Source organism: Scylla paramamosain, chromosome 38 (assembly GCF_035594125.1).
Source record: "Scylla paramamosain isolate STU-SP2022 chromosome 38, ASM3559412v1, whole genome shotgun sequence".
NCBI classification, from domain to species: domain Eukaryota; kingdom Metazoa; phylum Arthropoda; class Malacostraca; order Decapoda; family Portunidae; genus Scylla; species Scylla paramamosain.
This window is the reverse complement of record NC_087188.1, coordinates 8,801,087-8,817,292: the sequence shown is the minus strand read 5'-3', so window position 1 is coordinate 8,817,292 and position 16,206 is coordinate 8,801,087. Positions and strand designations below refer to the sequence as shown.

Here is a 16,206-nt window from a genome sequence, read left to right as displayed (position 1 = left end):
AGCACGTGGGATTTAAAATACGCGGTGCAGTGACTCACACCTTCCTGAGTGTTTCCTCCCATGATGCACCGCGAGATAAAATGGCGGCGTGAGGACTGAGAACACCTTTCCTCGGGCGTTCTGGACAAATTTAATACTGTGTGTCCAGATATTTAATAGTGAAACCGGCGCAATACCTCAAGAGACCGCCCCGCCTGCCCCTGGAAGATCGCCGTCGAGGGTCCGCTGAGAACACCGCCGTGACCACCGTGACGGGAGGCGGGTGACGGGGTGACGGGATCCACCCAAACACAGCTGACTGCACAATATAATGACGGGCTGATAACTGAGTGCTGCACAGTCGTCCCAGAACCGCCAGAATGTCCGGGGAGCCAATAGATAAAGGGAATGAGGACTCCATTAAGGTTGTGGCCAGATTCCGGCCCCTCAATGACTCAGAGGAACGGGCTGGGTCAAAGTTCATCGTTACATTCCCACAAAACAAAGATGACCAGCTAGTCAGCATTGGGGTGAGTGTCTCTTGGCGGGCGTGGGAACCTCCTGGGAAGTGTTGGGGGCTAGGTGTCTGTTTCTGTGTTTTGGGTACCCTAGTGTGTGGATGGGGAGGGGCTTTCCTGACCTTTGTGTGTGGCAGGGGGAGGGGAGGACCTGTGTGTGGGTGGAGCCGGGTAGAATCTTCCTGTGTGGGTGGGTAGGGGCCCTTTCCGTGTGGCTGGGGGAGAGAGGTGCCATCATGACCTTGTTTTATTGGGGAGTTTATCATCTATGTACGTAGATGTATGGGCTGGGGCAGTCCTGACCTCTGTGTGGGTAGGGGGAGGGAGGGGCGTGGAGAGAGGTTATCGTGACCGTATTGGATAGGTTATCGTGAACTTTCTTTGTGAGTGGGGAGGGGGAAAGGAAAGGGAAGTGGTTTTCTTGACCTTGTTACCATTTGCAGGAATGGAGGAGGCTTCACGACCTTAATCCAAGATTCCAGGCTGTCTCTGGATAGGATGATATGTTTGTGCCTTTTATCACACATGTCTTTCAGTTGTTCATGCATGGATTTAATTATTCATAATTTTCCTACTTTCCAGAAAACATTATACCTAAAGGCTTACTTGATAGGTATTGTTGTGTCTGATGAAGATTTTGCATGTAATAAGAAAGCTGTAGGTACTCAGGGTTATTATTCAGGATAGGATAAATAACAGGTTTAAATTTGGATAAAGTTAGGTTATAAAAGGAGGTAGATGGAAATAGGTAGACAGGAATTGCTTCTCAAAATAGGGTGATAGGTAACCAGGATAGGTACAGTTATCAGTTTGTTTTAAATGCAGTCAGTATGGAGCTTTAAGAAAAAAATTGGATACATTTATGGTCAAGGATGATAGACCAACAGGTTTATGTGTTTTGTGCAGGAATTGTGTTGTAATTGAATTAGTGTCTTGCTGCTTCCCTTATGTTCTTATATTTTCACTGAATTCACAATAGATCGTTCAGCAAGGGTTTTGGGGAGAGACAAAACATTCACTCAACATCCCTTGGTGTTTAGGGAACTGGTTTCTTGCCCCAGCCATGTCTGGGAAAACTTTTGTCTAGGAAGGGTATTTCCAAGTGCTGCTTTTGAAGGAACAGATTTTATCTTATTGCATGTACATCTGGAGTTAATCTGTTAAGAAAACCTTTTCTTTTGGACTTTATTAATTTGACAAGACATGACATCTGTGACTGCCATTGTCTTAGTATTACTCCAGGATTATGTCATACATGCTCATTAGACATCTGGAATAAAATAAGATGATAAAAAACCCCCTTTTGTGCCCCTGAAGTTTTGTAAGAGTGGCAAGCCTTAAAAGATCTGTGAGTGCATTGCTTGCCACATCTCAAGGACAAGCTGATGCATATATCAGCTGGTACCGTACATGCTGCTGTGCTTGTTGACAATGCCATCTACTGACAAAATGTTTAATTCTTCCTAAAAAGGAAAAGTGCCTGAAATGAAATGCATATATTACTTAACTACACTTAAATGAGGAATAGGTACATAGTTATAGAATCTTTGTGGTAATAGTAGTTGTAATAATAGTACAGTGGTAATACATGAGTAGTTGCAGTAGTAGTAGTATATAGTAGAAGTAGTAGTAGTAGTAGTAGTAGTAGTAGTAGTAGTAGTAGTAGTAGTAGTAGTAACAGCAGGCTATATTCTTATATTCTCTGTACATTTTCGCCATTATCTTTCCTCACCCATAATGGACTTTCTCTTACTCCAACAGGGAAAAGTATACCAGTTTGACAGTATCCTGAAGCCCAATGTTACCCAGGAGAAAGTTTACAATACAGCTGCCAAAGATATTGTTAAAGGTAAGGCCAAGTGGTGTCCATTGTATTGGCTGAGATAGGACAGCCAAATGACACCAACACAGTGACTTGCATATCTGTGGCTCCTCAGTCTTCCTTGTAGATTATGCTAATATTAGATTTTTCCTCTGCTTTTGTTGAAGTTGTTGTAAGTTTTTGTAATATTGCACCTGAAACTTCCTGTGATATGGTATGTTGGGTTTAAAGAATTGTTACTTGTCATACTTGTTGGTAAATATGATTGTAGGTTTTTTGGATTGTGTTAGAGAGTTGTCTTTAGGTTGGTATTGTCATGTTCTAGCCATATTAGAATGTTTTGTAACTATTCAAGCTTAGGTAGTATTGGTGTGTGTCTGAACATTATAGCAATTCTTTTTTTAAGTTTTAATTTTATGCTCTTTATCAAGTCTTGTGTTTTAATTTTATACTGTTTATCAAATCTTGTGTTTTAATTTTATGCTGTTTACCAAGTCATGTGTTGTAATTTTTATGTTGCTTATCAAGTATTGTGATTTTAAGTGATGTTACTATGACTGCCTTACATAGCCGTCTTGGTTGTGTTGCAGATGTGCTCAACGGCTACAATGGAACCATCTTTGCCTACGGTCAGACGTCCTCAGGGAAGACACACACGATGGAAGGAGTCATTGGCGACCCCAACCTTCAAGGCATCATCCCTCGTATTATCAGTGACATCTTCAACCACATCTATAACATGGAAGAGAACCTGGAATTCCATATCAAGGTCTCCTATTTTGAAATTTACATGGACAAGATCCGAGATTTGTTAGATGGTAAGTAAATTTTTGCTTCTTTCCTTCATCAGAGTAACCTTCAACACATTTAAAGACTATTAATAAAACTATAGGTACCAAAAGGTTTGAACTTTTTTATCACTCCTTTTGCTCTCAGTGATGTCTTGAAAGCACACTCTAAACTTGTACTAGACTATTTTATCAGTCTTGAGAAGAAATCATTGCAGTCAGATAGAGAAAAGTTAATGCTGAAATAGAGAATGGGAAGAAGTGAGGTGGCAAGGTGGAGTGGATGCCGTCAATTTGAAGGGAAAATTTATGAAATGGAAGTGATGGAATGTCCAATAGAAAAGAGGCACAAGAGGTTGAAAGGCATGGAGTGTGCAAAGATAGATTCTGTGGGCAGGAATAAATGGAAACTATTTTATTGAGGCCATTTCCTTATTTTTCTCTCATTATTTATTGTGTAACTCATTGTCATGAAAGTTATTTAAACATATAGGTGACTAACTTGATTGAGTAACTGTTGGTTTATTGATATGTAGGTACCTATATGTATGTGTGTGTGTGTGTGTGTGTGTCAGAAAATTATGTTATCAGATTAGGCAAAGTTTTTATCCTGATCTTTAAACAAATTGTTATCAAAGTAAGTGTGGGAAACATGTTGTGACTCATGACTTTTTTTATTTGTCCTGTTGATTAATTAATTAATTAATTAATTAATTAATTTTATATTATTTGTTTATTTATTTATTTATTTATTTATTTATTTATTTATTTATTTATGTATTTATTTTTTTTGTGTAGATGTTATCTTATGCTGCAAAATATTTCAACAAATTTCTCTTAATTTAAGGTTTTGTTTACAGATACTACCTTACTTTACTTGGCATGTCAGTCTGGCATGTTTATTGTTATAGATTTTCATGTAACCTTAGTTATTATAAGGTTTGTTTTACTTTTCTGAAGCAGCCAGACTTCTGTACCATGTATTTGCCTTACAGTGTCCAAAGTCAACCTGGCTGTGCATGAGGACAAGAACAGGGTTCCATTTGTCAAGGGCGCCACTGAGCGGTTTGTGTCATCTCCTGAGGAAGTGTTTGAGGTCATTGAGCTGGGCAAGAGTAATCGTCATGTTGCTGTCACAAGTAAGTTTTACTTCTGTGAATATGAAGAGAAAGGCCAAATTTTCCCATTTTTTAATAGATCTTTTTTATTTGTGGTAGGAAAATTCAGTGTTTACTTTTATGCATATTTTGAGTTGTACAAAGACTAAGGAAAATATCCTTTTACTTTCAGACATGAACGAACACAGTTCCAGAAGTCATAGTGTCTTTTTAATTCAAGTTAAGCAGGAGAATATAGAATCACAAAAGAAACTTTTGGGTAAACTTTATCTGGTGGACTTGGCTGGTAGTGAGAAGGTGAGTGCTGCTGGTTGTGTGCCAGGGTGTGGGAGACAATGTGTGCTTGATTTCTTAAGTTGTTCATATTGCTAATGAGTTAATGGAGAACTTTCTTAGTTTTTATTGTCTTTTGAAATAGAAAACTTATTTTGAGGTGAAACAAATTCATATATTATGCAAGTAATGGGTAGATAATTAGTCTATTTATTTCCAAGCTGTATTGCCTGTTATTCAAATAAGAACTATGTTAACATTTGTGGAACTATACTGTTGCTGAGGTAAGGGTTGGTGTTCCAGTAGTCTCACTCTTGGTCAATCTCACATTTCATGACAGGTAAGTAAAACAGGTGCTGAGGGATCAGTCCTGGATGAGGCCAAGAACATCAACAAGTCCCTGTCTGCTCTGGGTAATGTGATCTCCGCCCTTGCTGACGCCACCAAGACCCACGTTCCTTACCGAGATTCCAAGCTGACTCGTATTCTCCAGGAGTCTCTTGGAGGCAATGCACGAACCACTATAGTCATTTGTTGCTCCCCTGCGTCTTTCAATGAACCTGAGACCAAGTCCACCCTCGACTTTGGCAAGAGGTGAGTACAGGAACAAAGAGTTGTGCTCATGTAGTGTGGGTTTCCGTGGCATTAGCAATGTTATGAGGCTCTGTGAACATTGTAGAATTTTTGAGTTTAGATGATTTATTTTGGATTTATAGTTAGGGACTGAAATATAAGAAGGATGTGACATTGAGAAGGTAAATTGATATATATGAATTTGTTTGAAATATTGTCTGTTTTCTTGTACAGAGCCAAGACTGTGAAGAATGTTGTGACGGTGAATGAGGAGCTCACAGCAGAGGAGTGGAAGCGACGTTATGAGAAGGAGAAGGACAAGGTAAGTGGAGGCTGCTGGTTCTAGTAGAAGTGGAAGTAGAATGGGATTATGTAGTAATTCTCTATTTTGTTTCTTTTAAGCAAGATGAATGTGACCATGGATGTGCATGTGTTGTGTCTACATATTTGTTATGGTTACACAGGTTGCGAAGCTCAAGGCCCAGCTGGAGAAGATGGATCGGGAGCTGGGTCGGTGGCGTGCTGGGGAGTCAGTGAGCACAGATGAACAGGTGGCTATTGACATGGACGCCTCCACCACCTCACAGCAGCTCAGTAAGTCTGTTTGTTAGGGAGAAGATGAATGTATAGTATGGCTTTTTCTTTTTTTTTTTTCTCTCTTTTTAATAGTCTGCTTAGGGACATTTACTTCTGTTACCTATATACTTTTGGTGAGATTATATGCTTGTGGTGTCATTGAGGAAGGCTGAAAAGATTTGGAGGGACTGCATAAGAGATGACTTGAGAGAACAAAAGATAGGGAAGTCAGAGTGGAGAAGAGTTAGAAGACAGATTTGAAAGTGAACTGGAGAGGATCAGCAACTCTGTATGAATCTGATAAAAGTTGCAGAAGAGGAAGGAAGTAGATTGTTTCCTCATCCATCCCTTATGTTCTATATTCTGCCACTGAGGTGAAATATTTGCCATTGCAGGTCAGGTGTTGTCTGTCCCCATTTCTGTGGACGGGGATGCAGCTGAGTGGGCGAGAGAGAGGGAGCGCCTCTATCAGAATCTGGATGAGAAGGATGATGAGATTAACCACCAATCCCAGCTAGTGGAGAAACTGAAGGAGCAGATGCTGGAGCAGGAAGAGGTATGTGTTCTTGTCTCATTATATTTGTACAGATTGAGTTTTTGTCTTTCAGTATCATTTTATCATCTTTAATCTTTGAAGGTTTTTGGCTCACCCACAACATCTGGTAGTATATTCCACCAATCTAATGCCATTTTATGTGTTGACTTCAAGCTTCATGCCCTTGAAAGTAACCACACTCATTGTCCACAGCTGATTTCATCCACACGAAGGGATTATGAAATGCTGCAGTCTGAGATGACGCGGCTCACCAATGAGAACGAAAAGGCCAAGGAGGAGGTGAAGGAGGTGCTGCAGGCCCTGGAGGAACTGGCAGTGAACTACGACCAGAAGACGGAGGAGGTAGAGCGCAAGGGCAAGGAGAATGAGACCATGGCGGAGGAACTTAACCAGAAACAGGTGTGGCATGCTTGTATTTTGCTGTATGTCATTGATTTTATTCTATTATGTTTTTTTTTTTTTTTTTTTTGTATACATAGTGTGGCAGTCTTGTTTAGTATTCATAAAGTTTAGTGAGTGGAATATCAGACACTATTTTTTTTGTGTTTGGAGTTGGAATGTGATGAGCAAGATTTCTTTATTTTTATCTCATTTATGCTTTGTTGTGTATTCAGCATTTTCACTATAGTAGACTTGTTTAATGTTCATGAATAGGTTATTGTAGTGGTAGGACACTGCCATTATTTCCCATACTTTATAAAAGGCATCTAAAAGAGATGGAAAGTGATGAGAGACATCATCCTCTGTATTTTTATAAAGTACTCAGGTATTATAGTTACTCATTTTGAGGTCAGGATTGGTGTTGCTGGCAGTATTAATGACATATCCTCACCCTTGTTCAGGTTGCACTCACCTCTGCCACATCAGAACTCCAGACTGTCAAGGACTCCCAGCTGCACCAGAAGAAGCGCATCAATGAAATGCTTGTGTCCCTCCTCAAGGATCTCAACGAAGTGGGCACCATCATTGGCACCTCCAATGATGCCATGAAGGTAAGATGCACTCTGGTGTGTAGAAATAGTAAGGTAAGAGTAAAAGAAATTGAGAGGAAGTGTGTTATTATCACTTTTGTTTGTCTTGCAGCATTTGTTTCTATTAGTGCAGTGTGAAAGTATAGTAGGAAATAAGGTATTGTGGAGAAATATTGTGAAAACATTAATTGAATATTGTGAGATTGGGCACATTTTGATTTTTTCTTAATTTGCATGTTTTGTATTTTTTCATGGGTTTTATTTACTATTTTCACTTTGTTTACTTTTTTATATTTTCACTGCTTTTCTTTTAGCTTATGATATTTCTATTTGTTTTGTTGCCTTTTTTTATTTATTTATTTATTATTTTTTTTATTTCCTTTTCCAGTGTTATTACTTCCCAGTTCACTAGTATTCCATTACTAGAACTTTGTCAACAACATGTATTCCTCTCACAGAACCTGGGAGATGTGGAGGGCAAGGTGGAGGAGGAGTTCACTGTGGCCCGCCTGTACATCTCCAAGATGCGCTCAGAGGTGAAGAACCTGGTCCAGCGCTGCACCACCCTGGAGACCAAACAGACTGACCTCAACACCCTGATGGAGGAGAGGGAGAAGGAGCTCAACGAGGGACGACTTCTGCTGACCCAACACGAGGCCAAGATGAAGTCTCTCACTCATGCCATGAAGGAGGCTGAGAGCAAGAAGAGGAGTCTTGAGGAACAGGTCAGAGATTGCATGACTCATACAAACAGCAGGAGATTTTTAGATCCTTTTTATGCCTTTTAATTAATGTACTTTAAAGTAATATACTTTTAATTAATATAACAGACAGGACAACACAGTAAGAGGTTTTGCTCCTTTTAGTAGGTTTTGAGTCAACCATTTGCATCCAAAGTAAATTACATGAACTTGCATGAACAGATGTCTTAAATGTTCTTGAACAATTGATTTTTTTTAGATTGGGGGTAAAAGTACAATATGTAAAATAGTTGAGGTAATAAACGTAAGAGCTCCATCCTATCATGTACTGAGATAAGATGTGGTTGCAGGTGGATACCTTGAATGAGGAGGTGGCTCGCTTCAAGGCTGTGTCCAGAGTGTCTGACCAGGACGGCCACATGAAGGATGCTCTGGAGAAGCAGATTGAGGAGCACAGAGAGCTGCACCAGAAACAGGTAAGATGTAATAACAAATATATACAGACACTTCTCAGACTTATGTGAGGCCTTCCACATGTGGTACCTAATAGCAAGTCATCATTACTGCCTTAGTGATTATCCTTCCCCAGTTTTTGCAAGGGGGGCTATTACTACAGATGGGATTATATAAACCTTCCAATGTGTTATGAACATTATATATTTAGATAATCAGCACCAGTGACTTTTAATTTATTTTATTGATTGATGTATTTATTTTTGTTGTCCAATACTGCAGACAGGCTTATATGGAATGAAGATGTTATTCATGATCTGGTATTTACTTGAGAATGAACACACATTGTGAGTGTGAAAGAACAACTTCCTCTGAAGTAGGAGGTTAGTGTGTTGTATGGCAGAGTGAGTAATAGTTGGAGGACCAGAGTGTGCAAGGATGAGGTGCATAGAAACTGCAGATAGAGATTTTTACTGTGACCAGAGATGTATCTGTGTAGACAAGACTTGGAAGATTAGATTACTTTGCTCTTCCTTGATTGATTGTATAGATAAGTGTGTGAAGAGGTGATTTTACTCTGTCAAGAATAGATGTGAGTGAAGACTAGACTAGATTAACCTTTACTGTGTCCCCTCACAGCTGGCGGCATTGAGAGATGAGATCACAGCCAAGCAGCAGGAGATAGAGGAGCTGAGTGATGAGAACCAGAAGAGAGCAGTGACTGAGGAGCAGCTCAAGGCTGACCACGAGAAGCTCAAAGCTGAGGTGGCCGAGAAGGTGAGTGAGGAGCCCTGCCACAAAGACTCTTGACTTCCTTTGTTATTGGCTGGGAGTTCAGATTTTGCCATGAAAATATATTAAAATTAAATTTGTATATTTGGGATTGTAGTAATATTTTTTTAGTTAACTCTGAAATTCATTATTATCTTTTTAATTAAATTTTACACCTGATTAACATTTCTTTTTGTAATTTAGCATTGTTATGCATCTCAATCCTTACATTTATTTTTCAAAAGATCTCATGAATTGGATTTACCTGAGTGCATTTCTTTAGGTAGTTAGTTAATTTTCTCTCTCCATCCCTCAACAATTATTCCTTCCTACCCAGACTGCCAAGCTGGCTGAACTAACCATAGTACACGAGCGCAAGGAGCAGGCCCGCCAGGATCTCAAGGGGCTGGAGGAGACAGTGGCCAAGGAGCTGCAGACGCTACACAACCTTCGCAAGCTGTTTGTGCAGGATCTGCAGACCAGAGTGAAGAAGGTGAGAGGGATGCAGGAATGTTGTGCGTTATAAGTGGTCAAGTGTTTTGTGGTTAGATTGGTTATTAGAGGTTTAATTTATATATAGTTCCAGAGAAGAGAAAATGCTGTATGTTATTATGTTTTGATAATGTCTTAAGCTATTGTGAGGTTTTCTCCTTCACAATTATGAAATTTGAGGTTTTGAAATATGCTCTTCTTAAAATGAGGAGTGGAAATTGTTCATGCTTAATTTAAGATGTGGAATGAAATGTTTTGAAATTTACTTCTATTTTATGAGTAGAAGCCATCAGTATTTTTCAGTTAAAGGTTCTTATATTTGATTTACTGTCTCACTAAGACCTTGTTTCCTCCTTTGACAGTCTGCTTCAGGAGAAGAGAGTGATGAGTCTGGTGGGTCACTTGCACAGAAGCAGAAGATTCAGTTCTTGGAAAACAACCTGGATCAGCTGACGAAGGTGCACAAGCAGCTAGTGAGGGACAATGCCGACCTGCGGTGTGAACTGCCCAAGCTGGAGAAGAGGCTGAGGGCCACTATGGAGCGGGTCAAGGTGAGGTTCAAGTACATGATATGTAGGATCATGTGAGAGGCTGGGACTCTTGTGGATTTTAATTGTTTTCCCCAGTAGCTCTCATCACCATGCCTCATTTAAAGAACTTGAAATTGTAAAGAACAGTTGTCACATTTAGTTCTTGAATTTAGTGAAGTGTTGATAATATTCTTGTTTTCCTCATAGCAAATTTGCAAATGTGCTCACAGGATGTTTTATGAGCTTGCCTTGAAAAATGTTATCCTTGTGGTTATGTCAGTATTGTAATCAATTATCTTGGCTTGTTATCAGAACCATCCTAATGTTTCCTTGCCTTTCCTTTCAACACAGTGAAGTGCTACCCTGTAGAAATCTTTCAACATTGAAATTGGGATATATGGCATCTGGGTGTTGATTGATTATAATGGAATCAATATTTTCCCTTAGGCCTTGGAGACTGCCCTGAAGGAGGCCAAGGAGGGGGCGATGAAGGACCGCAAGAGGTACCAGCAGGAGGTGGACCGCATCAAGGAGGCTGTGCGGCAGAAGAACCTCCAGCGCAGGGGAACCACTGCTCAGATTGGTAAGGTTGTGGAACTTGATGCTTGATGCCTCACACTCTATGATGTTTCCATCCATTGAGTTTGAGTTAAGGAGAAATGTACAGTATATCATAGCCACACTCTTCTCATCCATTTTTATCTTCTCCCACTCAGCCAAGCCCATCCGAGCAGGACATGCACCCCAGGCCAACCACGCACCCACCCCAGTCATCCGTGGCGGCATGCAGCCCTACCAGCCTCCAGCAGCCCAGCGTCGCTCCATGGGTGGCAGCCGCATGGGTGAGTTGTTGTGACTCCTTCAGAGAAAAGTGTTGATTTCCTTGCGTCTGTCTTGTCTCCTTTTCTTGATTGTGTGGTTGTCAGACATTTGTAAACAATAGTTTGGGGAAATTATTTGTTATTTTTTGTTGGTATTTGTGTGTGCTCATTCCTCAGCAGAAGCATGGTTGTGGCTCTAGTTCCTCTGTGATTCATTGCTCAGATTCATCACCTCATCATTTCATTTGGTATGTACTACTTACACAGTTTGAAGTAATTTTAACCTCATTGGACAAAGGAAGTGAATCATATAACTAGAAATGCATTCTCACTTTGCAGTGATTCCATAAATACACCATTTTGTTTGATATTCCTGGGTGTCCTATATCACAGCTGTTATGATTGGCACTGCAGGGACTGTGTCTGTGAGGGAAGTGTAGCCTGGAGCATTGAGAGTGAGGATATAGTGCACCGTCTCTTCCATTTCATCCTCGTAGTGTTGCCTTTTCCTCTTCAACTAGAGTATCAAGTTCTGTTCAGTTTGTTTTCAAGATTGTGACCTACTTCTCTTCTGTCGTGTCCTTATTGATCAAACATACTTATTTTTAACAGGATCTGTCTTATATTTCTTATATATGTGTAATATATGAAGAGAAATGTGCTGTTTAAAACATTGTCTAAAAATATTATTTTTTTCTTAATTATTCTTTCCTTTTCTTTCAGATACATCCAGTTAAACTCATTAGAGTTTTTCCACGTTCCTGGGAAAGATCATATAAATTATTGTATTAAAGCTATCCTGCAGCATGTTACCAATTGAAAATACCATTTGATTTCTGCACCCACAGAAGAAACTTGTTAAGTCTGTTACTTGGTGAAGGCAGTTATAGGATAGAGGGAAGGCAAGCATAGCAACAACCCATCTTAGAGCCTCCAGCCACCTCGCTGCCCAGGCTGTAATTTGAGTTATAGATATGGTAATGTTTTTTCATTTTTGTACCCATTATAGTGTTTCTTACAATTTGAGATTAGATTTTGGTGCCCTCGGTTCAGACCTGGTTGATGACGTACCAGGAAGATGCTGGGTATGAAATTCGTATCCCGGGTTATCTCATAAGGTTCTTCTCTTGTACTGTTTGGTTATGTGATTTCAGACTTCAAAATTTTGGCTTCACACAAGTACAAATTTAGGCCCTGTGAGAGGAAATTGCTTGTTAACTAAAATGTCATCTTTTTCACTCACTGGACAGTATCATGGAGTCTTCACACGACAGCTTTCACGCCTGTAGTTAGCACAAAGTGAGAGACACGACCAGGACTGCTGTGCATGTAGTCGGCCTGAGTACAGATAATAAATGATGAGCGTTGGTGGTGGCCTACCAGGGTAAAAAAAAAAAAAATCAGTTTTCATCCAGTCCCTTTTCTAAAAGTATGAATGCCTGAAATATTTCTTTTGGACCAAAGCAAATTTTCCGTTAAGTATGAAAAAGGAATTTTGATGATGATATGTGTAAGGCGTTAAATCCTTCCTTGTTTTGATGATAGTTTGATCTATTTATTATCATTATTTTCTCCACTGTTTAGATGTGATACAATGTCTCCTCAGTTCACGTCCAAGGTAGGTCTTGTTGTACAATATCTGTGACATGCGTCTGTACTATACTGTAAAGTTTCATATCAAGTATTTTACTGGTGATGTGTGGTGGATTCTTTTACACAGTTTTGGAATACAGTGTCTTAGAAGCAGCTGTTAGGAAATGTAGGCAGGTCTCGGTCTTTCAATGTCCATTGTTTGAATTTACAGATTCTTTATGTACCTATAGCTATATAGCAGAATTTCCTCCTATAACCTTTCAATATGTTTGTGTTGGTAGTTTTTATATACCCATTAAATACCGGTACTTCTTTATATGTCTGTGTCACGTTTGTTTGTTGGTTTAATCATCCTGTGGTTTAGGAAATTCTGTTACCGTTTGAAAACATTGTACACAAAACTGCTCTAGATTTCGGAATGGCTGTTTCTATTGCATATAAATTGGCAGTACAAAAAGATGTGTGTGTGGTAGCAGCATTGGTAACAGTATTTCATGTGTGATCAACAAAATGTCCATCGCAGATTTTGTTATTGTGGTCATATACTCTAAAAAACACTAGACTGAACGGAGGATGTGTATATAGCTCAGATCTGATGAAATATAATACTGTGCAGGGTATATAAGAGTAACATGGCAGGTGCAACTCTATATTGGTGACGTGTCTCTGTGAGGCATGCACTTGGTGATCTGGGAAGTGGGAAAATAAAGACCATATTCTCAAACGTTTCAGTGTCCTTACTCGACTACTTTCAACATGCTTCATTGGGGTTTTCAAGGGTGTTTTTATGATTCTAGTGATAGTTTAACAAGGATTCTGAACCATCCATGGGAAAAAACACCCCTGAGAACCTGACTAATCATCTCTGTGGCCTTTGATAATAGTTGTGATGAGGGAACAAAGCGTCTGAGAATATGGGTCAAGGTCTTACGCCTCTTGGTGAAGTTTTTCCTCAGAGATGATATATTGTATTTTATGTTACAGTGAAAGAGTTTAGGTTAATCTGTTTCTCTCTCCAGGTAAAGTGTACTCTTTTCCTTGAAGTAGTTGGCTGTGGCACTATCGTCCTGTTCCTCACTGTTAGACCAGCCGTCACTCACACGCTAGGTGGGGTGAGCTCTTTCAGCTTTAAAATGAATAGTTACATAGTGCCCTTTCTATTCCTCACTTCCAAATCATTACTTGTTAGTCATAATTCTCTTGTTGTTCATCTGGTTGTTTTTTTTGGAAATCCATTCCTGGTGGAGATCATTTTCCTCTTCATAGTACTATTTAATTTGGCTTATTTATTTATTATGTTTTATTGGTAATGTTAAGAACAGGTACAGACGTCACCCACCATTTTGCTGTTGACTTTGGTTACACCACTCACAAGGGCCACGGCATAGACCTCGGAGTCACACCTGCAGTACAACATTTGCAAATCACGCATAGACACTTAATGCTTCCCTCACACGCCCTACCATCCATACTATGACCTGATAAGGGAGATGGCTGCCCAGGTACTCTAGAGAAGGGTTGGTGTGGTGGTCCCACTGCAAGCAGGACCTTTTGTGATTGCTTCATCGTACAGTCAGGGGCATAAGTCAGTTAACATTCTGCAGTTACTTCTGCTGTGTTTTGTGATTTCTCTTAGTCACATCCTCGCTTCTGCTGAGAATCTGTTAGTTGTCAAGAATGTCAGCATATCAGATGACTCAACACTAATGGAAAGTTTGCAGCAAGTTGTCAGCAAATAGAGGACTTAAGATTCTGGAAAAATTCTGATTGCAGTGGAAGTGAATGTTGCATGTGCCTTGACTTTTAACCATAACAGTACGTCAAGAACCACTTAACATCATGCACCAGTGAACTTCTTTGTGCTTATTGCAACACTCCCTCAGTACGGTATATTATAAGACAATGTGTGTCGAGTGTTGCAGACTCAACATATGCTCAGCTGTATTCTTTGGCTAAGAATACAGTGAGAGTGCCACTGATAGCTCACTCATCATCATGTTTTGTAAGGAGTTCTGTCATTCAGTTTTCAGGAACAAGTGTGAATGGAAGTTTTAGTGTTCCATCATTCAGTTTACAACATTAAGTGAGAATGAAAATAATGTTTTCATTCATTTCATATCAAGTGTGAGTGGAAATGAAGTGTTTTGTCACTGAGTTCCCAATATCAAGTGAGAGTGAAAACTATGATTTATAGCAGATTGTATCTTGTTGGTGTGATAAAGATCTTATTGCCCTCAAATTATGTCCAGATGTCCAATATATATTTTTTCCCATTCCATATCAAGATGTCCATTACTCAATGTAACAAAAATAGTATTACCGAGGCTTTTGTCCCCGATAGAAACCATATATAGCAATATCTCAACTATCTCACTCCTGACCATTGCTAGGAAGAAAATGGTATAAATCAAGTCCAGTTTTCCTGTTAAGGGGAAGGAACCCAGAAGCCATGTTGTTATTAAAGTATTTTACATTAATAAAGTCAACTGCACTAAGATTGCTGCCTCAGCTTTACGTGCTTGTACGATGGAAAGGTACCACAGTAAAACACTAATTAAATTCCTGATCTTTAATTGTTCCTTAACGGTGATTATGTCTTTCACCTGTGCATTCTCATCTGGTCCTTTGTTTAGGTGGTTACATTTCTCTGTTCCATATCTATTCCTTTCAGTGATGTTCCTTACCAAGTATATATTTCTTTCACCCCAGGGGATGTTCCTTACGTGTATTCCTCCCACATTGTTTCTTACTTGTATCTCCCCAGCTAATGTTCCTTACGTGTATCTTTCAAGGTTCCTTGTATTTCTTGTCCAGGTGATGTTCCTTCCCGTTAGCTGTCCTCATGTGATGTTCCTTGCATCATCAGATGATGCTTACTTGCATTTCTTCCCCACGAGACATTCCTTGCCTGCATAAAAAGGGAGGTACTGACAGGCTTTCTTAGGGTTAAGTATCATGATAGGACAACAGGTTAAAGACTCAAGTATGATAAGATTGGATCTACTTGATTGAAAATGATCAAAGAGAGGAATAGATGACGAATAGACTCGGTATCAGAGAGCTTCAAATGAATATTAGACAATTTATGGCTAGGGATGATGGGTGAACACTGGTATATTCATTATACACGGCTCCCTGTTTGATAAGGCAGCCTTCCTATCCTTATTTTTAGCTAAAGCGACAAGAGATTCTAATAGGTAAATATTATTGGCCAGAAGTCGTGACGTGTAAATTAAGCCCCAACTTTCTCAAGACCACTCCATGTCCACCTCCTCATCCCCACTCCCTCCTTGTTTCATTTCTCATACCCCCTTCCCTATCACCTCCATCTAAGCCCCCCCTTCCCTCTCTCTCTCTCTCTCTCTCTGGTAATTGAGATTTCTTGGAAATAAACACTAAAAATCCTAATATTTATGATTACTTTGTTAAAACTGTAATGGCAGGACAGCCTCTTGTATTTTTAATTTTTCCTTGGCTCTCCAGTAACTAATCCGTAAGCCCAAGGGAATGCTGCTCTCTCACCACCAACCTTCCCGTGCTCCAAGCTCCAAGCTACACGTGGTGTGTGTGTGTGTGTGTGTGTGTGTGTGCATTATATATTGTCCTGCAAGTGCAGGTAAGAGAGAGAGAGAGAGAGAGAGAGAGAGAGAGAGAGAGAGAGGGGGGGGGGA

At 39.8% G+C, this 16,206-nt stretch overlaps 1 protein-coding gene across 1 annotated transcript; it reads left to right on the top strand.

Annotated features, from left to right (window-relative positions):
* The first annotated feature begins 63 nt into the window (after positions 1-63).
* Positions 64-15,094, top strand: LOC135091712 (kinesin heavy chain-like). Its single transcript, XM_063989614.1, has 19 exons — positions 64-509; positions 2,259-2,346; positions 2,910-3,137; positions 4,103-4,246; positions 4,398-4,522; positions 4,839-5,092; positions 5,306-5,393; positions 5,536-5,665; positions 6,043-6,203; positions 6,396-6,602; positions 7,046-7,195; positions 7,633-7,899; positions 8,226-8,351; positions 8,968-9,105; positions 9,437-9,592; positions 9,954-10,142; positions 10,569-10,704; positions 10,838-10,963; positions 11,666-15,094. Exons 1-19 carry the CDS (start codon positions 360-362, stop codon positions 11,677-11,679), a joined length of 2,877 nt encoding a protein of 958 aa, XP_063845684.1. The 5' UTR covers positions 64-359; the 3' UTR covers positions 11,680-15,094.
* The last annotated feature ends 1,112 nt before the right edge of the window (positions 15,095-16,206 follow it).

Excerpts from the sequence above, each read along its gene's own strand:
- LOC135091712 (XM_063989614.1), top strand. The coding sequence starts at position 360 with ATGTCCGGGGAGCCAATAGATAAAGGGAATGAGGACTCCATTAAGGTT. Across the intron at positions 6,204-6,395 it reads AGATGCTGGAGCAGGAAGAG|CTGATTTCATCCACACGAAG; the intron begins GTATGTGTTCTT and ends CATTGTCCACAG. Across the intron at positions 7,900-8,225 it reads AGAGGAGTCTTGAGGAACAG|GTGGATACCTTGAATGAGGA; the intron begins GTCAGAGATTGC and ends ATGTGGTTGCAG.